This window comes from Callorhinchus milii, unplaced genomic scaffold (genome assembly GCF_018977255.1).
Source record: "Callorhinchus milii isolate IMCB2004 unplaced genomic scaffold, IMCB_Cmil_1.0 Scaffold2, whole genome shotgun sequence".
NCBI lineage: Eukaryota > Metazoa > Chordata > Chondrichthyes > Chimaeriformes > Callorhinchidae > Callorhinchus > Callorhinchus milii.
The window spans coordinates 24,526,747-24,549,789 of record NW_024704743.1 but is presented as its reverse complement, the minus strand read 5'-3'; the positions used below and the strand labels follow the sequence as shown (position 1 = coordinate 24,549,789).

The 23,043-nt window shown below is 39.7% G+C and overlaps 1 protein-coding gene across 1 annotated transcript in view; it reads right to left on the bottom strand.

The window, feature by feature from the left end:
- Window positions 1–8,136: 8,136 nt before the first annotated feature.
- Window positions 8,137–23,043, bottom strand: part of pik3r4 (phosphoinositide-3-kinase, regulatory subunit 4) — a 31,938-nt gene continuing 17,031 nt past the window's right edge. The window contains exons 9-19 of the mRNA XM_007889678.2: window positions 21,233–21,434; window positions 20,218–20,417; window positions 18,950–19,175; window positions 17,221–17,386; window positions 16,062–16,226; window positions 14,919–15,130; window positions 14,594–14,725; window positions 13,769–13,869; window positions 12,335–12,423; window positions 9,834–9,954; window positions 8,137–8,882 (exon numbers count right to left, since the gene is read on the bottom strand). Coding sequence (XP_007887869.1) covers window positions 8,712–8,882; window positions 9,834–9,954; window positions 12,335–12,423; window positions 13,769–13,869; window positions 14,594–14,725; window positions 14,919–15,130; window positions 16,062–16,226; window positions 17,221–17,386; window positions 18,950–19,175; window positions 20,218–20,417; window positions 21,233–21,434 — 1,785 coding nt within the window. The 3' untranslated portion in view covers window positions 8,137–8,711. The remainder of the gene's footprint in view (window positions 8,883–9,833; window positions 9,955–12,334; window positions 12,424–13,768; window positions 13,870–14,593; window positions 14,726–14,918; window positions 15,131–16,061; window positions 16,227–17,220; window positions 17,387–18,949; window positions 19,176–20,217; window positions 20,418–21,232; window positions 21,435–23,043) is intronic.

Below are 23,043 nucleotides of genomic sequence, written 5' to 3'. Positions count from 1 at the left end.
AAAAATCAAGATTATTAGATAACCTCCCAAAACAAATTGAACAAGATGTTACATACAAATCGGAATCCAGAATATTGCAAGAAACATTTTAATATGTGGACCCGATTTGCTATCGAGAATGCAGCCCACAGTAAAAAGATGAGAAATGGGGCAAGGGAACAACTATATATGTAATATGGTTTAAATCTGTCCTTCTTTACCTGAAACTTTAGCCTTTTCTGCTGTTATTTTCTGCTGTTATTTTTGATGGTCCCATTTCAGAAGAACATAACAACTTGCATTTGTTTAGCACCTTTCAAACACGTCAGGAGGACGTCCCAAGGCACTGGACAGTCAGGGATTTGAACACGAGCATGAGGTTGGCATCGAGGGGGATGGTAGGAGGGTGGCCGAATGCGTGGTCAAAGAAGAGGGTCTTGAGATGTGTTTTGAAGGAGGCAAGGGAGGGAGCAAGACGAAGAAGGGATGTCGGATGGAGTTCCAGAGGGTGGGAGCAGATTTACGGAAAGCTAGACCGCCAATAATAATAATAATAATCCTTGCATTTGATATAGCGCTTTTCACGTCGGGAGGACGTCCCAAAGCGCTTCACAGAACACATTGTAAAGTGAATTGACTGTATATTTGTGGGCGAACGCAGCAGCCAATTGCGCACAGCAATGTCCCACAAACAGTCGTAGATTGAAAATGACCAATTTTTTTTTATTATTGTTTTTTTTTGGTTTTTTTTTGGAGGGATTATTAATAGGCGTGTGGAGTAAGGAAACTTGCCCAAGGTTCCAACCACCGAAGCATCAGATTTAAAAGGAAATTCCACCGATAGTGGGGACTTGTGCCTATCCTCCGGCAGAGGGCTTCGAGCAGGATCTCCTTGAAGCTGAGCTGACTCCAATGTGATGTGCTTGGCAATGGAATATCGGAATCGAGTCAGTCCTCTGTGAGTCTCGGTAGTCTGATTCCTGAGCTCTGCACGTCACAATACTCTAAGACAGCGTGATCCAACTGGTGACCGGTGGGTCATATCCAGCGCAGCGGTTGACTGTATCCTCCCAGAGACCATTTCCAACATTCCAACTTCCACTCCCTCGCTCTCTGCTAATCTTCCTGCTATGGCAGCGGCTGGAGCCGGCGATTGGGAGGACTCATCGCGGAAAGTGAACATAATATCGGCCGTTATTGCAGTGTGCCAGGAAGGCAAGCGTGTATCGTACCAACCGCTTCCTGAACAACTGCAGATAGTGACCTGCGCCTCTGATTGGGAGAGAGAGGGATTGGAGAGGCGGGAAGGGGGCAGGAGTGGGGGGGACAGAGAAGAGTTTCTCACACACTCTCAATTACTCAGTCTTATTCCTCTTCTCACACCCCTCTCTTCCCTCTCATACTCCACCTCAATCATTCTCTCCCCCTCTCCTCCTCTCTCACACACTCGCTCCCTCTCTCAATTACTTTTTCTCATTCCCCTTCTCTCCCACACACACACTCTCTCTCAATCTTCCCCCCACTCTGTTTTTCTTGCTGTCCCCTCTCCTGCGCATTCACTCTCTCGCCCCTCACTCTCTCGCTCACTCTCTCCCTGCTCTCTTCCTCTCTCAATCACTCTCTCTCTCACTCACTCCACCTTTCTTACCTTTCTCACACATACTCTCTCCCCTTCCCCCTTCTCTGTTCATCCTCCCTCCCCCACTCTCCTCTCACTCCCCCTCGATTCCTCACTCCCAATCAGTCGCACGGTTCACTGCCTGCACCGCTGTTGCTAAGGACGCGGTGGATAAGGAGATGCGCTTGCCTTCCTGACAGACTGCGGTAATGGCTGGTATTATTTCCACTCTCTGCCCTGCCTCCCAACTGCTGGCTGCTGCCTCTGCCCTGGGAGAATGTCAATCGGGTAAGGAGGGAGCGCAAGTTGGAATGATGAAAATGGTCCTGGGCCGGATGCGGCCCGTGGGCCGCCAGCTGACCCACGCTGACCCAGCCAGCAGACCTTTCTCTAATAGGGAATCCGGCCCGCGGCAGCCAAAAGGTTGGACCACCTTGCTCGATGCCACTGCTGATGACAGACCAGCCAACCAGGCTCATCTTCAGGACTCGGAAGGGCAGACTGGTCAATAAGGGCAGGGATTCCTCCCACTTGGCTCCTGTTAACACTACAAACCAAAGCCCTAATGGTGGTCCTAGCTGGGCAAACCACAGCAAGTTTGACAGACAGTGCTCTCTAAAGCTAGCTGTGTGGTTTTAGATGGTCAAACTCTCCAGCACACACTCTGGGATCCTCAAGCCTTGCCAACCTGTATCGCTACATAAATCCAAGTTGATGTTGTATTTAACTCGCTGCAGAATTAGGTAAGCAGGGTACATCCCTCCGTCAAAAGAGTGAGCATTCCATGCACAGGGAAATTTCCACGCTTTAAGTGAATGTGATAATGTAGCCAAATTCCAAAGCAAAATTTGCACCAGTGAAGTCCTACAAACAAGAATAGGCAAATAATATAAATATTGGGGTGAATTTGAATAAGGAGGCAATATAAACCAGACCTAGAGAAAAACTGCACATTTTCTTTTAAATGATAAATCACCCCACAAAATGGAATCACAGACTTTGCCAAGATAAAGATCAGATAATTTAGAAAAGTTGTATTAAGATAGTGATGAAAGAGTTTCTAAACTTCCATACATGTTTAAGGATAACAGATGTAACTCCTCACCAACATCTGTGTTCCATGCAAGAAACTGACTTGGAAGCTCTCAAACATCACTAAATACGAATTATTAATTCCATCGGAATCGATTTCCCTTGCCAAAAGCAATCAGTAATAATAATAATAATAATAATCCTTGCATTTGATATAGCGCTTTTCACGTCGGGAGGACGTCCCAAAGCGCTTCACAGAACACTGTAAAGTGAATTGACTGTATATTTGTGGGCGAACGCGGCAGCCAATTGCGCACAGTAATGTCCCACAAACAGTCGTAGATTGAAAATGACCAATTTATTATTGTTTTTGGTTTTGGAGGGATTATTATTAGGCTCTGTGTGGAGTAAGGAAACTTGCCCAAGGTTTCGCCCTGACCTGCCTGGAATTGAACTCAGGTCTCTCACTTGCAAAGCGAGTGCTCTAACCACTGAGCTACAGGACTCCACGAGTAGTTTATTTATCATTATTAAAACAAATTTTCTGGAACACAATAATCAAGAGGTTGCTTCAAATCACTTCATACGAGTAACTGGAAGCCCAAGCTGGGGTGGCTAAAATGCAGTTGAAAATATAGTTATTGTCGTGCGTTTTGAAGGTGAGGAGGGAGGGGAAAAAGCAGAGAATCTCCAGGATGAAGGTCCATACTGGGACAGAACAGCTGAAAGCTTGACACCTGTTGGAACGGTGGATCAGGCAGGAGACATGAAGGAAACCAAGGACATGAAGCCGGCGAGTGTTTGCTGAGTGGAAGTAATCGCCGAGACAGTACAGAGTTTTGTGGGGTGAGGATATGGAGGAAATTAAAAATAAGGATAAGGATCTTATATTGGATCAGTTAAGGTCTGGGGAGCCAGTGAAGCAGAGTGAGGATGGGGGAAATGGGCTGGCGGAGCCTGGTGTGGGAGAGGATATGGCTGCAGAGTTCCAGCTTGTGTAAAGAAAAGCCTGGGAGTCTGGTGGGCAGGATGTTCAAATCGTCAAGACTGGATATGCTGACGGCATGAGTGAGTTTATATGCAGCCTGAGGGTTAGTGGTGGGTGGGGGGGCGGGAGGCAAGAGTTGCAAGAAAATACAGCCTCCCGAACATTGTTATTTTCCCTGAAATCGTCTAATTCCATGAGCCAGTGAAAGTTAAGGAAGCAAATAAATCACAACAAAAAAGGTTCTATAGCATAAGCAAGATGGAGCCTGAAATGATTGTTAAAAGTTTAAAAACAGCAAACCCAAATACAGAACTGTGAATCTGAAAACAAAATCACAGAAGTAGCACTCCAGGATTGTCCTCTCATCCTGTTTGCTAATCTCTGGTGAGAATGTAAAATAGAACGCACTGTCGTGTAACTGCTCAGATCCACCCATGAAGATTCAGAATTGAGGATAGAGCACCAGACATTTTTTCGTTGCTTTTGCAAAATCAAAAACATATGGATAGAGACAGGAATGAAAACCAAGAAAAAAAGGGACCACCAGGACAGAGATTAGTCCTGGCTGCGCTATTATGTCAAAAATACCCTAGCTTATTTCAATATATTTTCAATAAATTGCAATATCCTGAAACACTTTGAATGTAATCTTCATGTGGAACGTTTCTAGGGCAGTCAGGCTTGGAAAGTTTTAAATGTCTCCTTTGAAAGCATACTTTTCAAATTAATGGTGTGTATAGTTGTGAGGAGAGAGGGGCAGGAACATTTTGGAAGATTCCCCTACATGGGTTTCTCAGAGCTGGGCATAAGAGCTGCATTGTTAGTCTGGGCGCATACCATGATTTTTTTTGAAGAGTATTGCAGTTGGTTCTAGTTTAAGAGTTGGCTCTAGTTTAAGTCAAGCTGTATTAAACTCTTCCCTCCCTTCCCAATTAGGAACTCTCCCTAACAGGCAGTCACTTAATCAAAGCAAATAACCATGAATATACTGTCAAATGAAGTTTTGATGGAAATTGAGTCAGATTACTAACATTGGAGGTGAAAATGCAAAAGGCATATTGGAAGTTGCTGTCAAGGGAATTAAAATAATTGTATCCTACTTTTTGTTTTTCATAGAATCATTAAATCATAGAATCTTATAGCACAGAGGGAGGGCCATTCGGCCATTAGTGCCTGTGCAGTCTCTTTGAAAGAGCTACCAACTAGTTCCACTCCCCCGCTTTTACCCCATAGCCCTGCAAATTTTTGCTTTTTAATTATCTATCCAATTCCCCTTTTGAAAGCTATTATCGATTCTGGTTCCACCACCCTTTCAGGCAGTGCATTCCAGATCGTAACTCTGGGTAAAAAAAAATCTCGTCTCCCCTTTGGTTCTTTTGACAATTATCCTATATCTGTGTTTTCTAGTTACCGACCCACCCTCCAGAGGAAACAATTTCACCCAATCTACTCTTATTAAAATTTTGAATACCTCTATTAAATCACCCCTCAACACTCTCTGCTCCAAGGAGTAAAAACCTGAAAACTAATCCCAACAAATTTCCCACTCAATTTTTTTTTAAAAAATCAAATTGTACAGCATATCTTGCAGTTCCTTGGCAAATTGGAAATCACTATCAGTTCAACAACCTACATTCATATAGTAATAATAATAATCCTTACATTTGATATTGCGCTTTTCATGTCTTCTAGATGTCTCAAAGTGCTTCACAGAATATACTGTACCTTTCACATCAGGAGGAATCTGAAAGCACATACCACAACTGACTAGGAGCCTGAGCTGGGGGTGGGATGGAGGTTTGGGGGCTAATGGTAAGCAAAAGCACAAATGAAAAGATGAAGGTAACAGTGAGAAACAGGGCAAACTGTGCTCAACCTCAGTACTCTACTTCATGAAGCTGAGGCAAAAAAAACCCAATACATCATTTCAATGATCTCAAGTTTATCAGATGAGATCTCCATTACTACAAATGGAATTAGTGAGCCCAGGAATATGTAATCCACTGTAAGGGGCAAGGTAGTTAAGAGATGCATGAGATAAATTAAAATCAATAGACTCCCATTGAAGCAAAACTTGTTAGTACTGGAATAATGACAAGATGAAAACCTAGCGGTAATTTTGGTTTGGACAGTACAGGTTTAATTTTGAGCCATTTCTACTGTGCTGATTACCCCAGTGATGATGATTTCTCATCAAAGACAACCTTCTGCAGTCTAGAGAACAGAACAGACAGTCTGTGCCTCTGCTTTCCTTGTCAAGTTTATTTGTATTTTTGAAGAACGGTGCTTTAAGACATTTTAAGTGTATAATGAAGCACAGACACAGTGGCCTCAACAGCCCACTTCAATCCAGAACATTTCTGCATTTGTATGTAAGATTGTGAAGGGATTTGGAAATCAAGATGAAGAACTAAAGTCAGTTGTTGATGTTCTGGGATCCAATAAAGTCTGTGGAGGAGCCAAATAATGGACATACAGAGCCTTTTGTAGAAGAGGATACAGGCTGCAGAATTTGGTAAGAGTTGGAGCACATGAAGGATGGGGGTAGGAAGATAAAGCTAGAAAGTTTGGAAATCTTTTCCTTCTCCTACTGAACAGGAGACATCTGCATGAAGTTTGATCCAGCAGGCAATCTCGGTCAAACGAATGTTCTCTAAGATCAGCAATTAAAATGAGACATTTGCATCAGCCTCCAATTTCAACTTTCTGGCTCACCCTGATCAACTGTAATTATGAATCGTAAATTACTATTAAAATGTAGAAACAGTATTACAAGAAATATTTAAACTTCAGTTTAAAAACTCAAAAGGAATATATTCTAAAAACACATAACTGATAACTCAGTTAATATCAGCTTGTAAGGAATATATTTATTGAAGTACATTCGACTGAATCATTAAGAGATACAACAGCTATCCATGTAGACACCAGGCTTGCAGCAACCAGTGACCTCAAGACATTTAATCATAATTATTCATTTCCTGTACAAGACAAAGTACATTCTTATTCCAACAGACTGACATTAAAAACATTATATATTGCATTTGCAAAGGCTAATGTCCCAAGAAACAATGGGCTAATAAATAATAATTCTCATTGACAAAAATCTGTGTGCAAGATTCCTGCACCTTTACCAAATAAGGGAATGCTCTCACAAATAGGGTGATTATTTTATGCTCTATTCCAACAGTTTACTATTACTTTACTCTGCAAATACAGCTCCCAGGATCCTTGTATATTCCATAACGTACATCCGATCATTTGTGAGAATGTCAGATATTCATAGAACTCATACAATATATAGTACTTTAATTACATTAGAGGGCGAAGCTCACCATAATTCCACTGCCCAAATGATAAATAACACAGAACAGCTGAATTATTATTTAGCATTTTGCAGCAGTAAGTGGCATTTAATGACAAATTAGCATGGGGGAGAGAAATCCCTGACAATCACTGAGCTACATCTTATTTTTATATATGAAAGAATGGCCATGGCTATCAATGACAACAGAATGTAATGATGCAAAGGTAATAATTTGATGAAGCATTCACCATAAGATTTTTTGTTGAAAAAGTTGATAACTTTTTACCAATGGAAAATAAAAGGCCGAAAATACCAATACCAACGATATTTAGGGCGAAATTCCACCTGGTATAGATTTACTCATTCACATTTCAGTGCATCAAAAATTTGACAAATTGTTGAAGTCAACAATTCAGTCAACTTTGAAGCTAGTTTCCCGCAGTTCTTAATGAACTTACGGAAAACTGGTTTCAAAATTAAGACTAAATTAGAAATGCCAAATTCTGGACTCTCTGAAACGCTATGTAAATGATTGAGTCTAGATCAAGGTGGAATTTCTCCTGAGTGGTCTATACCCTTCGAGGGGATCACCTTTCTCTCATCACTTTGGTCTCAGCAACATAAAATGGACAAATGAAGATCTTCACATAAAAAATTACAAATTTAATTATGAAACAAACCGATAAAGGTGCTCCTCGGGCAAGGACTTGATATAATAATAATCCTTGCATTTGATATTGCACTTTTCACATCTTCTAGATGTCTCAAAGCGCTTCACACAATATACTGTAAAGTGAATTGACTGTATATTTGTGGGCGAAACGCGGCAGCCAATTGTGCACAGCAGTGTCCCACAAACAGTCATGGATTGAAGTTACCAATTTTATTGTTTTGATTTTCTTGAGGGATTATTATCAGGCGTGTGGAGTAAGGAAACTTGCCCAAGGTTTCACCCTGCTGGGAATTAAACCCAGGTCTCTGGCTTGCAAGGCGAGTGCTCTAACCACTGAGCTACAGGACTCCACAATGTGTGTTTAATAGAAACAACTTCTTTCCACTGCAAAATACAATCCCGGTACTTACACCCATGTTGAAGGCTTGGTATCCTCTAGGATAGAATTGTGTTATTCAATGATCCAGGGCATTGTTGACCAAGACACCAGGAGAAACCCACTTTTCCTTTTGAATAGTGCCATGGAGCCTTTAATGTCCACTGAACAGACAGACAGGACCTCAATGTAATGTCTCAGCTGAAGACAACACCGGCAACAATGCAAGGCACCCCCTCACTACATTGGAGTATCAGTTAATTATATAAGTTTAAAGTTATAATTAATTAAATGACTTTGCTTTTAATGCTCCAAAACAATTCAAATTACTTGAACTCATGACGGTATATAAATTAACTCTGAACATTTTGGACACAAGTAATATCTCGGATACATTTATAGTACACCTGGACAGGGGTAGCATTAATCCCAGGTTTGTGAGCTACATTTAGTAACACCAGCCACGGGCTTTTTCAGCATTCTGCTGAAAAGCATTCTGTGATCTCATTTACTACAACTATTCAGGTCAGGAGGTTATGGAAGTTTTAATCTTATTGAAATATAAAAATAGCATGCCACAACAAGAAAACAAATTCTGTTAATAGATTGCCTTCATCCAATCGTAAAAGCATCCCTATGTAATACCTATGTGCAATGTGTAGATGTTGACAATTCCATCAGTAAAGATTTGCTTTCAACAAGAATACAGTTTAGCTGTTGACATTCTCAGTGTAACCATTACTTCCATACTTTGACAATCCCATCTCGTGACGCAGTCACAATGAAACCTTGGGTAGTTTGGAAAGCAGCAAGATCCGTGATAATATCATGGTGTCCCACTGGAAGAGACTCAGGACCTCGACGAGGCACATCCTCTGACGATCCAACTTTCTGTTTGCTGTGAATTTCCTTTAAGAAAAATAGCAAGAATTTAATAGATTAAAAAGGTTTATTAACCAATAAAGCGTAAAGGTTTCAAAACGCAAACCAGATATTTCACGATGGAGTTAATGTACATAAGTAGCAGCATCTGAAAGTAATTCTAGAAACAAAAAATAAAGCAGCTTGGAATTGTTTAAAATTGTTGTGGTTATCGTTTTAAAAAATTATTATAAATACATTATTATAAATACATTATTCGTGTAAACTATGTTGAATATTCTGCAATGTACAGTGGCTACAGCTACAGCTTGTACTTGCTCTCGCTCTGCTTTCCTTCACCTCTGCAACATCCCTCGCCTTTGCTACTAATTTTCCCCACAGGCCGCCGTTATCCTCATTCACACTTTCATCACCTCCAGGCTCAATGATTCGAATGACCTGTTCACTGAACTCCCCAGCTTCTCCTTACACAAGCTGTACACCATCCAGATCTCTGCAGCCCGTGTCCTCCTCCGCATTAGGGTCAGGCTCCATAAACCCATCAATCCACATCCCCTGCACTGGCCCCACTGGCTACTTATCCCCCAAGGCATCAAGTTACAGATTATCATCCCCACGTTCAAATGTTCATTTGCCTCATCCCCCTTTATTTCTACGAGCTTATTGCCCCGGCTGCTCTTGTTCTCCCTCCCCACTGATGAGTGAGCTTTCAGATTCTGCACCTAATCTCTGGAACTCCATTCCAGAGTCCCTCCACCAACAAAACCTCTCTTTGATTGTGCCTTTGGCCATCTTTCCTCTCTGTAGCTGACTTCTCCCCCCACCCCACCCCCAAAATTAGGCTCCCAATCATTGGTCTGAAGTACACTGAAACGTCCTCTAGACGGAAGAAATGCCAAGTAAACTTTTATTGTTGTTCAAGAGTTGTGCAGACTTACTTCCAATGAAAAAAGTTAAAATAAAATGGCTCCTACCTACCTGTACAACCTCAGTTCCTTCAATTATCTTTCCAGAATATGAAACCGATGGGCAATGTAGAGCATCATTAGCACCTCCTGTTACAATGTAAGATCGCCCTGGGTAGACTAGATCCCAGAACCTGTGGCAGAGAACATATGGTCAGAAATCTTAAAACGGTTTAAAGGTAATAAAAAGTAAAGTTTCTAAAAGTCTAAAATATTTTTATGTTAGTTGATGTGGATTAAGAGGGCTGAAGTAAAGCTTTGCAAATTGGTAAGTTTTTCAGAAGCATGACCTTTTGCAGAATTGACAGAAAAGTATGAACATATTCTCATTAACTAACTAAACTAACAGATGTATGCACAAGCACATGAACAACAGTATAAAGATTGTGTAATTCTGTTAGCTCAAATATATCGTATTTCTTTCCTCCAATTCCCACTGCAGAGTTGATGATTAAAGTTAGCGGTAGCCAAAATTTCTCCATTATCAGGCACACTTGGGTAGCGTGTCCATCTGCCAATAAGATCTGATAGAAGGGAACGTCCTTGGAAGATTTTATACGCAATTTATATGCAAAACAGCTATTCACAAGGTCGCTGAGCGAAACTAGCAGTTGTGAGGAAAGAACTTTAAGCAAGCACTAAATAAGATTCACATCTGGAAGACCAGAATAAATAAGATATTCGAGAAATGGATTCAAGCCACACATTAAAACATTACACTACATCACATTATAAAAACATTTCAGGGAGAACAACTGAAGGTTTTCCAGATGAGCAAGATAATATAATCCTGGTAATGCAGGAAATAAGATAGGGAAACTAATAATAATCATATTGTTTATCACCTCAGTAATTATCCAAAGACTCATCAACTGCTCAGCTGCAACTTATTTTATCTAATAAAAAAAGCATTTAAAAATAAAGCTGTATATTTATTTGCATGTAAAAAGATTCAAACTTTTTTTAAAAAAAGTTTTCTATTTTAATTTTCCTGTGGTTGCTAAACCTCTTAACCAGACGATGACCTCATCAATGCTGAGGTTCAGGTAACGAAACAGAACGTTCCCTCCTTCAGCCTCAGGTCCATGCTCCATCCACCTTTACTTATCAACAATCAACACCCACTACAACAACTTGCATTTATATAATGCGGGAGGTGTCTTGAAGTGCTTGACAGTGGCGAGGCTTGATGCCGAGCGGGGAGGGGACCAAAGGCACGATCGAAGAGGAAAATCTTCAGGTGAGACTTGAAGATGGGCAAAGAGGGGGCAAATGGAAGGATTGAGGCAAGGAGTTCCAGAGATTCGGGGCATAGTAGCTGAAACAAATTAGTTGTAGAATGATCAGTGATCCAATAAAGTCCTAGACTACTATAGATTATATTGAAATGCATTTAGCCATTGACTATAAGGTCAGCAAGATCCCTAAAGATAGCATCAGTCTGGATGATCTGTATCGTCAGTGACTAAATGGATTTCAAAATGTGCTTACTCTTCCGATCTAACTCTATAGTAGTCCAGGACTTTGTTAACATGTCAAGGTGGAAGGGGCTTGGATCAGATGCATTAATAAGGAATACTAATTAAAAAACTTAGTCTATAAATGTTCTGATTCAAACATAAAATGACTTAGCAAGCTGTAGTTCAGTGGTTAGAGCACTCGCTTTGCAAGTGAGAGACTTGAGTTCAATTCCAGGCAGGTCAGGGCGAAACCTTGGGCAAGTTTCCTTACTCCACACAGAGCCTAATAATAATCCCTCCAAAACAATAATAAATTGGTCATTTCCAATCCACGACTGTTTGTGGGACATTGCTGTGCGCAATTGGCTGCCGCGTTCGCCCACAAATATACAGTCAATTCACTTTACAGTATATTCTGTGAAGCGCTTTGGGACATCCTCCCGACGTGAAAAGCGCTATATCAAATGTAAGGATTATTATTATTATTATTATCCAATTCATCCAGAAGAAAATCCTAAGGGAAATTCACCATACATGAATAAAATATTTTTCATAGAAGTAGATACAAATTAAATACAAACCGTGTAGAAGTTTAACATGGTGTTCCACATTCAAAAAGGGAAATGAATCAGCTTTCAGACATTCTGCCTGCCCCTGCTCTTGAACTGTATCTGAGTCACTCAGACTCTTCCCCCTCCAAAGCCCACTTCCTCCATGACTGTGCTTCTCTCCCTCCACCCCAGATTCAGGTGCCTAGTAAGTTCTGTTAAGTGCTTTGAGATGTCCTAAGTTAGAAATAAATTGGCCTTAAAATTCAGGAGTACTCAAATCATCAGAGTAAAAGACCTACAAATAAATTGACAAAAATGCCTGAATACAATTGAGATGAAACGTACAAAATATGAAACTAGTAAACACTTCACAAGATAACATAATCAGCACCAGACAGAACTGTCAATACTATATGGCAAGCCATTTAAAATAGAAAACGGGTATTTTGAGCAGCACCAAATAAACCTCCTTACATCCAGATTCTAGTCAGTAATTTCATTACCTTATCCTCATGTCTGAGCCAGCAGTCAGTAGTAAAGGGTTTCCATCTGCTGGACTGCAGTATAATCCATGTACACTATGAGCTGAAGGCTGCGCATTAAATAAAATAATGCAACAATGAATAAAACATAATTCAGTTAGACCTTTAGCTTCCTCTAACATTCCAACACAGAAAGGCAATCTCTATAAAATTCAGTGCTGTGGAATATTTTAGCACATGCAAGAGACAACCCATTGTAGTAACTCCATGCTGGTCGCCCTCCTGAACTCCTCCCTCCACAAGATGCAGATCACCCAGAACTCTGCAGCCTGTGTCCTCTCCCACACCAGGCTCCATGACCCTATAACCCCCATCCTCACCTGACTCCACTGGCTTCCCATCACACAGAGGATACAGTTCAAGATCCTGGTCCTCACCTTCAAAGCTCTCCATGGTTCGCTCCACTCAGCAGGCTCTGGCCTGCTTCATGTCCCCCGCTTTGCCATCCCCACCATTGGTGGGCGGGCGGGCCTTCAGCCACACTGCCCCCACCCTCAGGGACTTCATGCCGCAGTCCCTCCGCCTCGCACCCCCTCCCTTGCCTCATTCAAGACCCATCTGAAGACCCTCCTCTTCGACTGTGCTTTCGATCACCCTCCTTCCCCCTGCCCTCCACCCTCCCCAATCCTGACCCCCAGCTTAGGTCCGAAACACTGACTGTCCAGCGCCTTGGAACGTCCTCCCACGCGAAAGGCGCTATATAAATGTAATTTTGTTGTTGTAATGAAGTGAAGGAATGTGAAGCATTGAAATTGAGTAGAGATGAGGGAGAAGATTTCTTACTTTTAAGGCAAAATTACAAGTTTAAAAGCTTGGAGTTTGTTTTTCATCACCCACAAAGACCTACCGTTTCAGATCACCATACTCATACGGGATAAAAAGGAACTGCTCAGCTAAAATTAGCTACAAGACTAATTGGTAAGAAGCTCCATAAGAAACACAGATAGGTATCTTTTCCTGGGTGTCAACTGGGAGAGCAGTCACATACAAATACTGAAATATTGACTCAACACTGATAAGTGTTGAGTCTCCAGAGGGATGAGAAAGAATGATATATAATAATACAGCACAGAAATGGGTCATCTGGCCCATCTAGTCCATGTCAAGGTTTGTAATGCCCTCTCCTATATCACTCTATTCCCTTTCCCCTTATGTATGCATCAAGTTTTCTCTTAAATACATTGATATTTTTTGCTTCAATCACTGCGAATGTCAGTGAGTTTCACATTCTCACCACCCTCTGCAATAAAAAAAACCTCCTAAACTCCTTTTTTAAAGAAAAGTAAACCATTTTCACCTCAATTTTCTCAGGGCAGGAAAAAAAAGTTTCAATGATGGTAGCAATCTGCAAAATTATGGTCTTCTGATTAAAAAAACTTTAAAAGGCCCACAAACCTGCATTTCAGATAATGGTGGAGCACTGCTTGCCCAGAGAGTAAAACGCCGGTCTCCAGTTTCCATATCCCACATCGACACCTCATTGTTTCCCTGAGCAGCTGAACAGGAATGACAAAACACATGCAGAAAATGAGATCAATGCATTTGAGTAGGGCAGTCTATCCACCCATCGACTAAGCAGCTCATTTTTTCCACAGTAGGAGAGATATGCTGTGTATTGGGACGCAATTCATTCAAGCTGAACAGTAGATGTAAGAATGGGATGACTATTGATAAAATATGCAGACAAACATGCACATCAGGCTATATCAATACAAAACTTTTACCAGGAGATTAAAAAATAAAAAACCTTGTATTTGATACAGCACCATATCACCATTTCAAAGTGCTTCACAGAATAAACAGTAAAGTGAATTGGCTTTATATTTTATGGGCCACAGCAGTCAATTGCGCACGGCAGTGTCCTACAAATAGTCATGGATCAAGTGACCAAATTATTTTATTACTCCGGGATAGTGATCCGCCAGTCGACTAACAACCAGGTTCCTACTTACTGCTTGGTAAACAGAGGCTTGTGGAGTAAGGAAACTTGCCCAAGGTTTCACCCTGCCCGTGAATCAAACCCAGGTCCTCTCACTTGTTAGGTGAGTGCACTATCCACTACGCTACAGGACTCCAAGCATGCAATCGAGTCCATCGTACAGAAGATTGATTATGATTTGCGATATACTGAATAACCATTTCTTGTTCAATACATTCTTCTTTTATCAAAAGATCAATTGTTTAAGAAAAACATAGCTTGAATTCTGCATTCAAAATTACCTGCAATGACCCAGGACGGTCTGAGGGGATGCATTAGTAGACGTCTGATACGAGCTCTTGCTGGGTGACAATGACTCGATATTGGAAGTTGAAATCTCATGTCCCAGCAAGCCATTGTTCCATTACTTGTACCTTTAATGAAAAGGTTTTCTGTAAAAGGTTGCATTTTACCCCCCTCAAAAGAACAATATTTCCAGGTGGTTATTTACAGTTGATCAAAAGATTGTTATTTTTATCCACCTAAACATTATTAAAACGCATTACTTTCGCCAAACAATATTAATTAGGCAAACAGACTCAGGAGCTTGCAACATAAAACACTTACCTATGCATAACCAGCACTGATGTATATCTACAGCAAATGAGGTGATGAGCCCAAGTCTCAAATCATGCTTTAGCACCCAGGCATTTGTCGAAGACCTCAGGTCCCAACCAACTAAAGAGCCATTTACGGTTGCATATGCTAAGACAGACTGAGCACCTGAATTAAAATGATGAATATCCACTACACAGCCATCATCCTTCAGGTCCAAAATCCTTAAAAGATAAAATAGAATGATTGAATAATATGTGAAAGAAATACAATGGTTAGCTTATTCCTTATGGTTAAAAACTTTTAAAGATACCATAAACATGCTATGCTTCTATTTTGTCAACAAAAGCTGGAATGTGTCCATAAAATATTGGAGGCCATTATAAAGTCCACAATTACAATAGTCATGAAGAAACCATTGCTTATAACCTCGGAGCCTGAATTTTTCAGGGAGTGAAATTATATGTATGCAGCATTCATATGTTGTGCAAACACAGATTCTTCAGCTCTGGTCCTACTTTCTAAATTGGAAGAGCTAACAGCATCTAAGGCAGCAGAACTTGTGAAATCTGATCTGGACCAATCAAATACAGGTACACACACACAAATTCAGTAGTATTCAGCAAAATTATACATGAATGATATTGCTATTTGTGATATTGACAGCTGATAGAAGAGTTGCTTGAAAAATCGCGTAAATATACTTAAACAGCAGTGTTAGACAAGAGTCTTTGGAAACTACAGCAATACCAAAGAAAAAGTATTTTTTGGGAACAACAGCTGTTGAATTTATGCAGTATAAATTGGGTTAGTTTCACTGTAAATATTTGAGCACTCTGAGACATTAACCTGCGTGGAGACGCTATATAAGTGCAAGTTGTTGTTGTTATGCTTGTGGAAAAAAATGATGCTTTTCATACAAAATGCAGAATTAAAATATATACATTATTAATAGAAGTTAGATGTTATACCATCGCACATTCAACGCTTTAAAAAAAGTCAACCAGAACATGGGAATATAAATACCCACTCATGAATTACAGTAAAATCTGATACATAAACGGGTTAGCTCAGACAAGCCTTCTATGAAGAGTTAAAAACAAAAACTACACTGACATGAGTAATATTAACATTCTGATTCGGAGAGTGCTGTACCTGCTCTGCAGTGAATGTATCTTGGGAGATTTGGGTGGTTTGCTTGCTTCAATTGCCAGAAGCTGGACAGTTCCATTGTCTGAAGCTACAGCGAGATAGTGGGAGCCCTGGCAGAAGGTCAGAGTTTTGATTTTCCCTCCAATACGAGAATAAGTCAAGATTGATCTATATGTACAAAAAAGTGATTAAGAAAAAATATGTAACCACATTCAAACTATAAATGGAGAGATGGCAAGAGTCAGAGAATTAACAATACAATCTTTTTCAAATATTCAGTAATAAATACAAATCTAGTCCCTGAAGTGAGCCAAGTCTCCTCTCCATAAACCAGTGCCGAGCAAATCATAGAAATCCTTGGTGGCAAGTAAATGTGATCTCCTCCAAGGTGATGTGTTTGCCTACAAAATACACTGTCACTTCATGATGCACTTTTAGATGTCCTCCCAATGTGAAAGGCCAAGCCCCCCTCCAGGCTCACAGCTTTCTCTGCTCCCACTCACCCTACCCCATCACCCCCAGGCTGCCCCCTTCCCCTGGCTAGGTCCCCCTTATTTACATATCCCTTCAAAAAAAACAATAATAATAAATCATGTTTTATATTTAAAATGTAATATTCGTTATTGTCACCCAACAATTTTTTAAAAATGTAATAATTTTGTTTGGTCAGCAGAACCCCATCACCATGCCTCCAAACCAAGCTGAAATTTCCATGCATCTCGCCTACACATGGAAATCCCAACGTTAGCCAGGACACTGGGAGAAGCTTCCTTTGCTTCAAATAATGCAACAGAATCTGTAACATCCACCTGAACAGGTAGACAGGATCTCAATTTAACGTCTCATTCAAAGGATGGCACTTCTGACAAAGCATCCCACATCCTGCCATGCAGTGGAGTGTCAGCCTAGTTTTGTAAATCCCAGTTACTGATTACTGTGAAGCTCTCGTACATTTTGACATAAGGTCCTACAAAAATGAAAGCTCTTTAAGTCATTTATCACAAGGTCGGTTTGGAAGAAGAATGCTCTTTGGCTCATTTTATTTCATCCTCCCTACAATCTCTTTCCATCACAGCATCAATTTATGATCACCATGAAGAAAAAATTAAATTCTAAAGTTTGGACTGTAAAACAGCATCAGAGAATTGTAATCACACTGTACCTGGTAGTTGTAGTCTTTCCCTCCATCTTCTGACTATCCCAGATTTTCACAGTCCCATCATTTGAGCAGGTCGCAAAGATAGAATGTTCATCAGAAACCCGGATCCGGTTGACTGCTGATTTGTGTTCATGAAGATGAGCAACTAAAAGCCCTTTAGGATGCCACCCTAGAAAGAGAGTGTAGATCAGTAATGCATTATTATTAGTACCATAGGCCAAGGACGAAACATTGGGCAAGTTTCCTTACTCCACACACCTCTGTTTACCAAGCAGTAAGAAGGAATCCGGTTGTTAGTCGATTGACGGATCGCATTCCTGGGGTAATAATCTCTTTAAAAAAATGTTTAGATAATAATTTTGTCACTCTATCCATGACTGTTTGTGGGACACTGCTGTGTGTAATTCGCTGCCACATTTCTCCTACAAAATTTGCAGTCAATTCACTTTACAGTAAGTTCTGTGAAGCACTTTGAGATGTCTCAAAGAATTGATAAGGCACTATATCAAATGCAAGGATGCAAGGATTATTATTATTATTATTATTATTATTATTATAGGCCAAGGTCAGTCATTTACTCCAGCAGAAAATTGCAATGACAACTTCAGAAGATCTAAATACCAATTAATAAAATCTGTTACTAATCAAAATCATAATCTTTTTTCATTGCATGTCTAAAATGAAACTTCTTTAAATGAAGTTGTATAGGCAGCTCTCATAAGACACGATAAATGTTAGGACCCCATTAAATTGTGAGTCCAGGAGTGCCAAACTAACTGGAGAATTTTCAAGGGAATAGATGGATATGGGAGAAGGGATCAGGAGGGGTGGAGGCTCATGTGGAGTATAAACACCAGCACAACCTAATTGGGCCAAATAGTCTGTTTACATGCTATACCACCCATGTTATCATATGCAGGATTTCCTAAGTATACTAATGTGGTTATTTCTGGCAAGCAGGAAACTACATTTGCACTGAGAAGGGTTTAATACTTTTGAAAGGCTACTGAAATTTTCAATACTTTGACGCTTTTAATTACACTACACTGCAGTAAAATGTAATACAGTACTTGGGAACAAGATCGTCATGAACAACGATCTGTTGTACAAACACAAATTTGAGTACTTGGCTATGTTCATTCCTGACACATTTCAGCATGGCCTCGATCCAGTAGTAATGCCACAACATTATTTGTGCATTACTTTTGCTGGTCTAATGAGATTCCAGCCTCTATCAGTCTCCATAGGATTGCCGGTTCTGTAAAGTTCAGCTCGTGTATTAAGATGAAATCCAAAACATATTTTCTTAATGACTTAAACATTAGGATAACAATATTCCCATAATGTGAAATCTAACTTCAAGGACCAAAAAGCATTTTACAAACTGCCTGTGTGCATCTCTTTGTCATCTTTTACTTCTGTATTCTCGTTTTTAAATTAATTCTATTAAAATGATTTTGTACCCATCTCTTGCCTAACGGTTTCAACAGTTTTAAATATTAAACTCAATTTGCTTATTTTGAGCCGGCTCAAAGTTGTGATAAGGTGCTATATCAAATGCAAGGATTATTATTATTATCATGTTTCTTCCATGTCCCACCATCTATTTTAGAACAAAGGTGTAATTTATTTTCCCCTTCCTCTCCCCCTTCAAGAGCCAGCAAGCCTAGGTATTCAGTCACAGCACTAGAGGCTAATGCAAATTCTACCAATAAAGATTCTGGTGTACTACCTGGCGGTGGAGGCTTGCTTTCCCATTCAGCGCTTTCCATTAACTGCTTTGCCATTCGCTCAGCACTGCATTGCTCTCGCTTCTGCTGAATCAAGTGATGAAGATCAGTCCCACACGTGGTAATGCGTCTCTGATATGAAGAGGGCAATGTTGGAACATTTCCAGTTTGCAATATTGGCATGGAAGACATTGGTTTCCTTGTTAGGACCACAGTTCCTTCGGATACCTTTTAGAATTAGTTAAGGAAAACATAATATTTGCCAACACATGACATTTATAAAACATCTTTCATGTAAAATAAATCTCTCCAAGCAAAGTTTTCCAAAAGTTATGATGGAATAATTGCATAGCATCTGTTAGATATCCAAATCTTAAAATTTACAGTAAAAACATCTCATCACACAAAGGGTTTTAGGAATGTGGAATGCTTTGCAAGAAAGCTGCAGAGATCGAATCAATTCAGATATTTAAACTAGAAATTTAAGAAAATGAAGAAAAGGCAGATAAATGGGATTGAAAAAATTGAAGTTTAAACAGCTTCTCAATAATCTAATAAAACAATGGAGCAGGCTCTACAGGTCTATTCCTGTTTCTGTGAAATGTTTTTGATGCCTTTAACTCAATGTGTAGTAAACAGGAGTCAACAGCACAAACTATCCTTTAACTATAAACTAATTATAACATTTAATATAGTGATTTTCATGTCAGTGGGCAGCTTAAAATACTTCACCTGATATACTGTAAAGTATTGAAACTGCATTTTGTAGGCAAATGTGGCAGCTAATTTGCACACAGCATTGTCCCACAAATAGTCATGAAGTGAATCACCAATTTTATTCGGAGAATTGTTGGCCAGGACATCAAGAGAAACTCTTTTCAAATTGTGCTACGGGATCTTTATCATCCACCTGAACGTGCAGAGGGGACCTCGGTTTAACGCCGCATCCGAAGTACAGCAGCTTCATCAGTGTAGTGCACCCCAGCACTATATCGGAGAGTCAACCTATTCTATGAGTTCATGTCTCATGTGGGGCCTGAACCCTGAGCCTTCTGCTTCAGATGTGAGGATGCTACAAACTGAGCCAGACTGAGATTGAGATGGCACTGATTCAACAATTTCATCCATAATCCATAAAAGCTGTTGTGAGCTGAGAAAACTGTTCTTATTGTAAAGAAGCAAGATTAATGTGATTCAAGGGAAATAAATACCAGAGCAGAAATAAAAAAGCAGAATTATTCCTCCATTAATTAAATGCTGAAGTTGTTACCTGCGGCACTGCTGTGCTGCCGGTGATCATTATTCCTGGTGAAGATTCTGAACGAAGATTCTTCCCCTGACCACCTTCCTGTTCTCCAGGGGCTACAAGCACTTTAGACAATGACGGTACAATGTTTGAAGGCTCAAGAGAACCAAACATACTTTTCCATTCTTCGTTTAAGTTTGAATCTTGCTTCACATGTCTTCTTGCTGAAAGTGGATCACAAAACATGAAAACAGATCCCTAAGTTACTTATTAGGTAAAAGTTAACTTGAATCCCAATTATTTTAAGAGGGTTCAGTCTGCCTCATTCAAAAACATATTCTGGCTAATTCCCTATGTTTACACACTATGAAGACTTAAATAATCCAAAACAGACTAGGTGTAATGATTCAGGGCCAAGCAAAGCTAAAAATACATAACTAGCAAGATGATGATTTTAGAATTGCAGAAAAACAATGCGATTATTTGATTGACATTTTAATACTGCTTATTTCTTTTCGGAAACGTAATGCATATTATCAATTACTCACATGTCCATTTACCTGTATCAAAATTTGATGTAAGGCTACAACATACTGGCTAAAACTTGTGTTGCAAATATGTGCGGTTACTTGTTAGGATGCAAGGGAACCTCTGACGCCAACCAGCAATATTGTGATCCTAGATCCTAGGGCTAGTTAGAAGCTTAAGCTCCAGCGACAACATACCTCCTGACTGAACAATTTGTTTAATTAGCACTGAAAACAATACATATTTTCCAATCAGCTGCTTATCCACAAAAGGGCTAGTCCCAATTAGTGCAGATTTATGGGCTCTCTACTGTATCTGTATCGAGGGCCATCACAACAGTTCACAGCTCATGTTCAGTATGCTATGGTTTCTTTCTAGTTCTGAATAGAACAAGCACAGATTATATATACTGAATTTAAAAGACAATTTCTCTGTTATTTTCAATGGCCAAATAAACATATGGGTTACTATAACCAAATAATAATAATAATAATAAAAAAAGGTCACCTACCTCGTTTGTCATCATTTTCCTGTTTTGCTTTAACAAGATCAATCTGTCTGCCAGGGATTCCCAGGGCCGTCAGATCAATTACTCCAGTCTGACTGTTGTCACTTATGTGGCTCTGGTCCACCACATTAGCTTTGGCTTTGTTCGACTTCAGCATGAAATCTTTCAGAGCTAGAAGTTTGTCTTCATCTGATTCAGTCATCCCCTGCATAAAAGCAATAAGCCATTTGGCACGAATTCCTTCCAACAATCCTTTTTTTTAACGTAATAGTCTAAAGTCAGCAATTGTTTCACCACAATTAAGACTGAAGTACACGTGTGTTCCTCTTCCATGAAGAATAATAAATGCCCAATTAGTTACAAGTAAAACATGAGTTACTTTTTGTATTATGAAGTGAATTTAAGATAGTATTTAGTAAAAGTTGAGAAGAATACATTAATTTTGACAGATGCAATTTTGCATAGCTCTTTAATATGAAAGAGTGAAGTTTTTTGTTGTAATGTAGCCTCTAGTAATTGACAAAGCAGATTCAGTAAATGAAACAGCTTCAGTGATGCAACTATATTTTATTATTCTAATGCCAACTCCAAAGTCTGTCTTGTTGTAGACAGATCAATGTTTTATGTGTGCACTTTTGAACACCAAATCTGAGGAAGGATATATCGACCTTAAGAGAGTGTGCAGCATAGATTTATTTGACTGATTCCTGGAGTCGAGGGCCTAAGTTATGATGAAAGGATAGAAAAACTTGGTTTGTATTCCCTCAAGTTCAGGAGGTTGAATTTGTACTCCACATGAGATATCACTCCTCCTTATCCTCTCTTCCATTCCCCTGTATTCCCTTATTGCCTTTTCTCTCATGTAAGTTATTCCTTCCTCCATCAGAATTTGCTCTAATTTTTCCTGAATTAGAAACTAAACTCAAACCACATGACAAAAGAGCACATCCTTTTTGTGTCTTACCATCTGTATGATACACATTGCCTCAAGTGGAGAGGGAGAAAATTACAACTTTCTTCTCTACCCACCAAGATAAAGAATATTGTAGACCAGTTTGTGAAACTTTTCCTGGACAGCTAGAATGTAGTAAACCTTTGTCAATTGCCTACATTTCTTAGTTAACTGACAAGATTTAATAAAAACGGCTCTCTTAGATCAAGACATTTCATGTGAGTAGAGTCCTATAGCTCAGTGGTTAGAGCACTCGCTTCACAAGCGAGAGGACTTGGGTTCAATTTCCAGGCAGGGCAAAACTTTGGGCAAGTTTCCTTACTCCACATGCCTCTGCTCACCAGCAATAATAGGAACCCGGTTATTAGTCGATTGGGGGATCGCTTTTCTGAGGGTAATAATCTCTTCAAAAAATAAATAATAGTCATGCAATCCACCACTGTTTGTGGGACACTGCTGTGCGCAATTGGCTGCTGCGTTTCGCCCACACAATTACAGTCAATTCACTTTACAATATATTCTGTGAAGCACTTTGAGACGTCGCGAAGACGTGACAAGGTGCTATATCAAATGCAAGGATTATTATGATATTAGTAAAGATTGTGAAAGAACAGCCCAAAATCAGCACAGTAATCCAATTGAAGCAATGTAAAGAAAGGATTTCATGAATTACCACAGAATATAATAATTGCAGTCTTTTAATTTCAATTATTTCTCATGTGAGTCTATTTAGGCCTTATTCTTAATATTACATGTTAATAATTGTAACCAAATTTGGATTGTTATTATTCTCCCTGCAAATCAAACATACTTTGGTACTTTTTGAGAGTGAGAGAAGAGATAGCAAGAAACAAATCCCAAG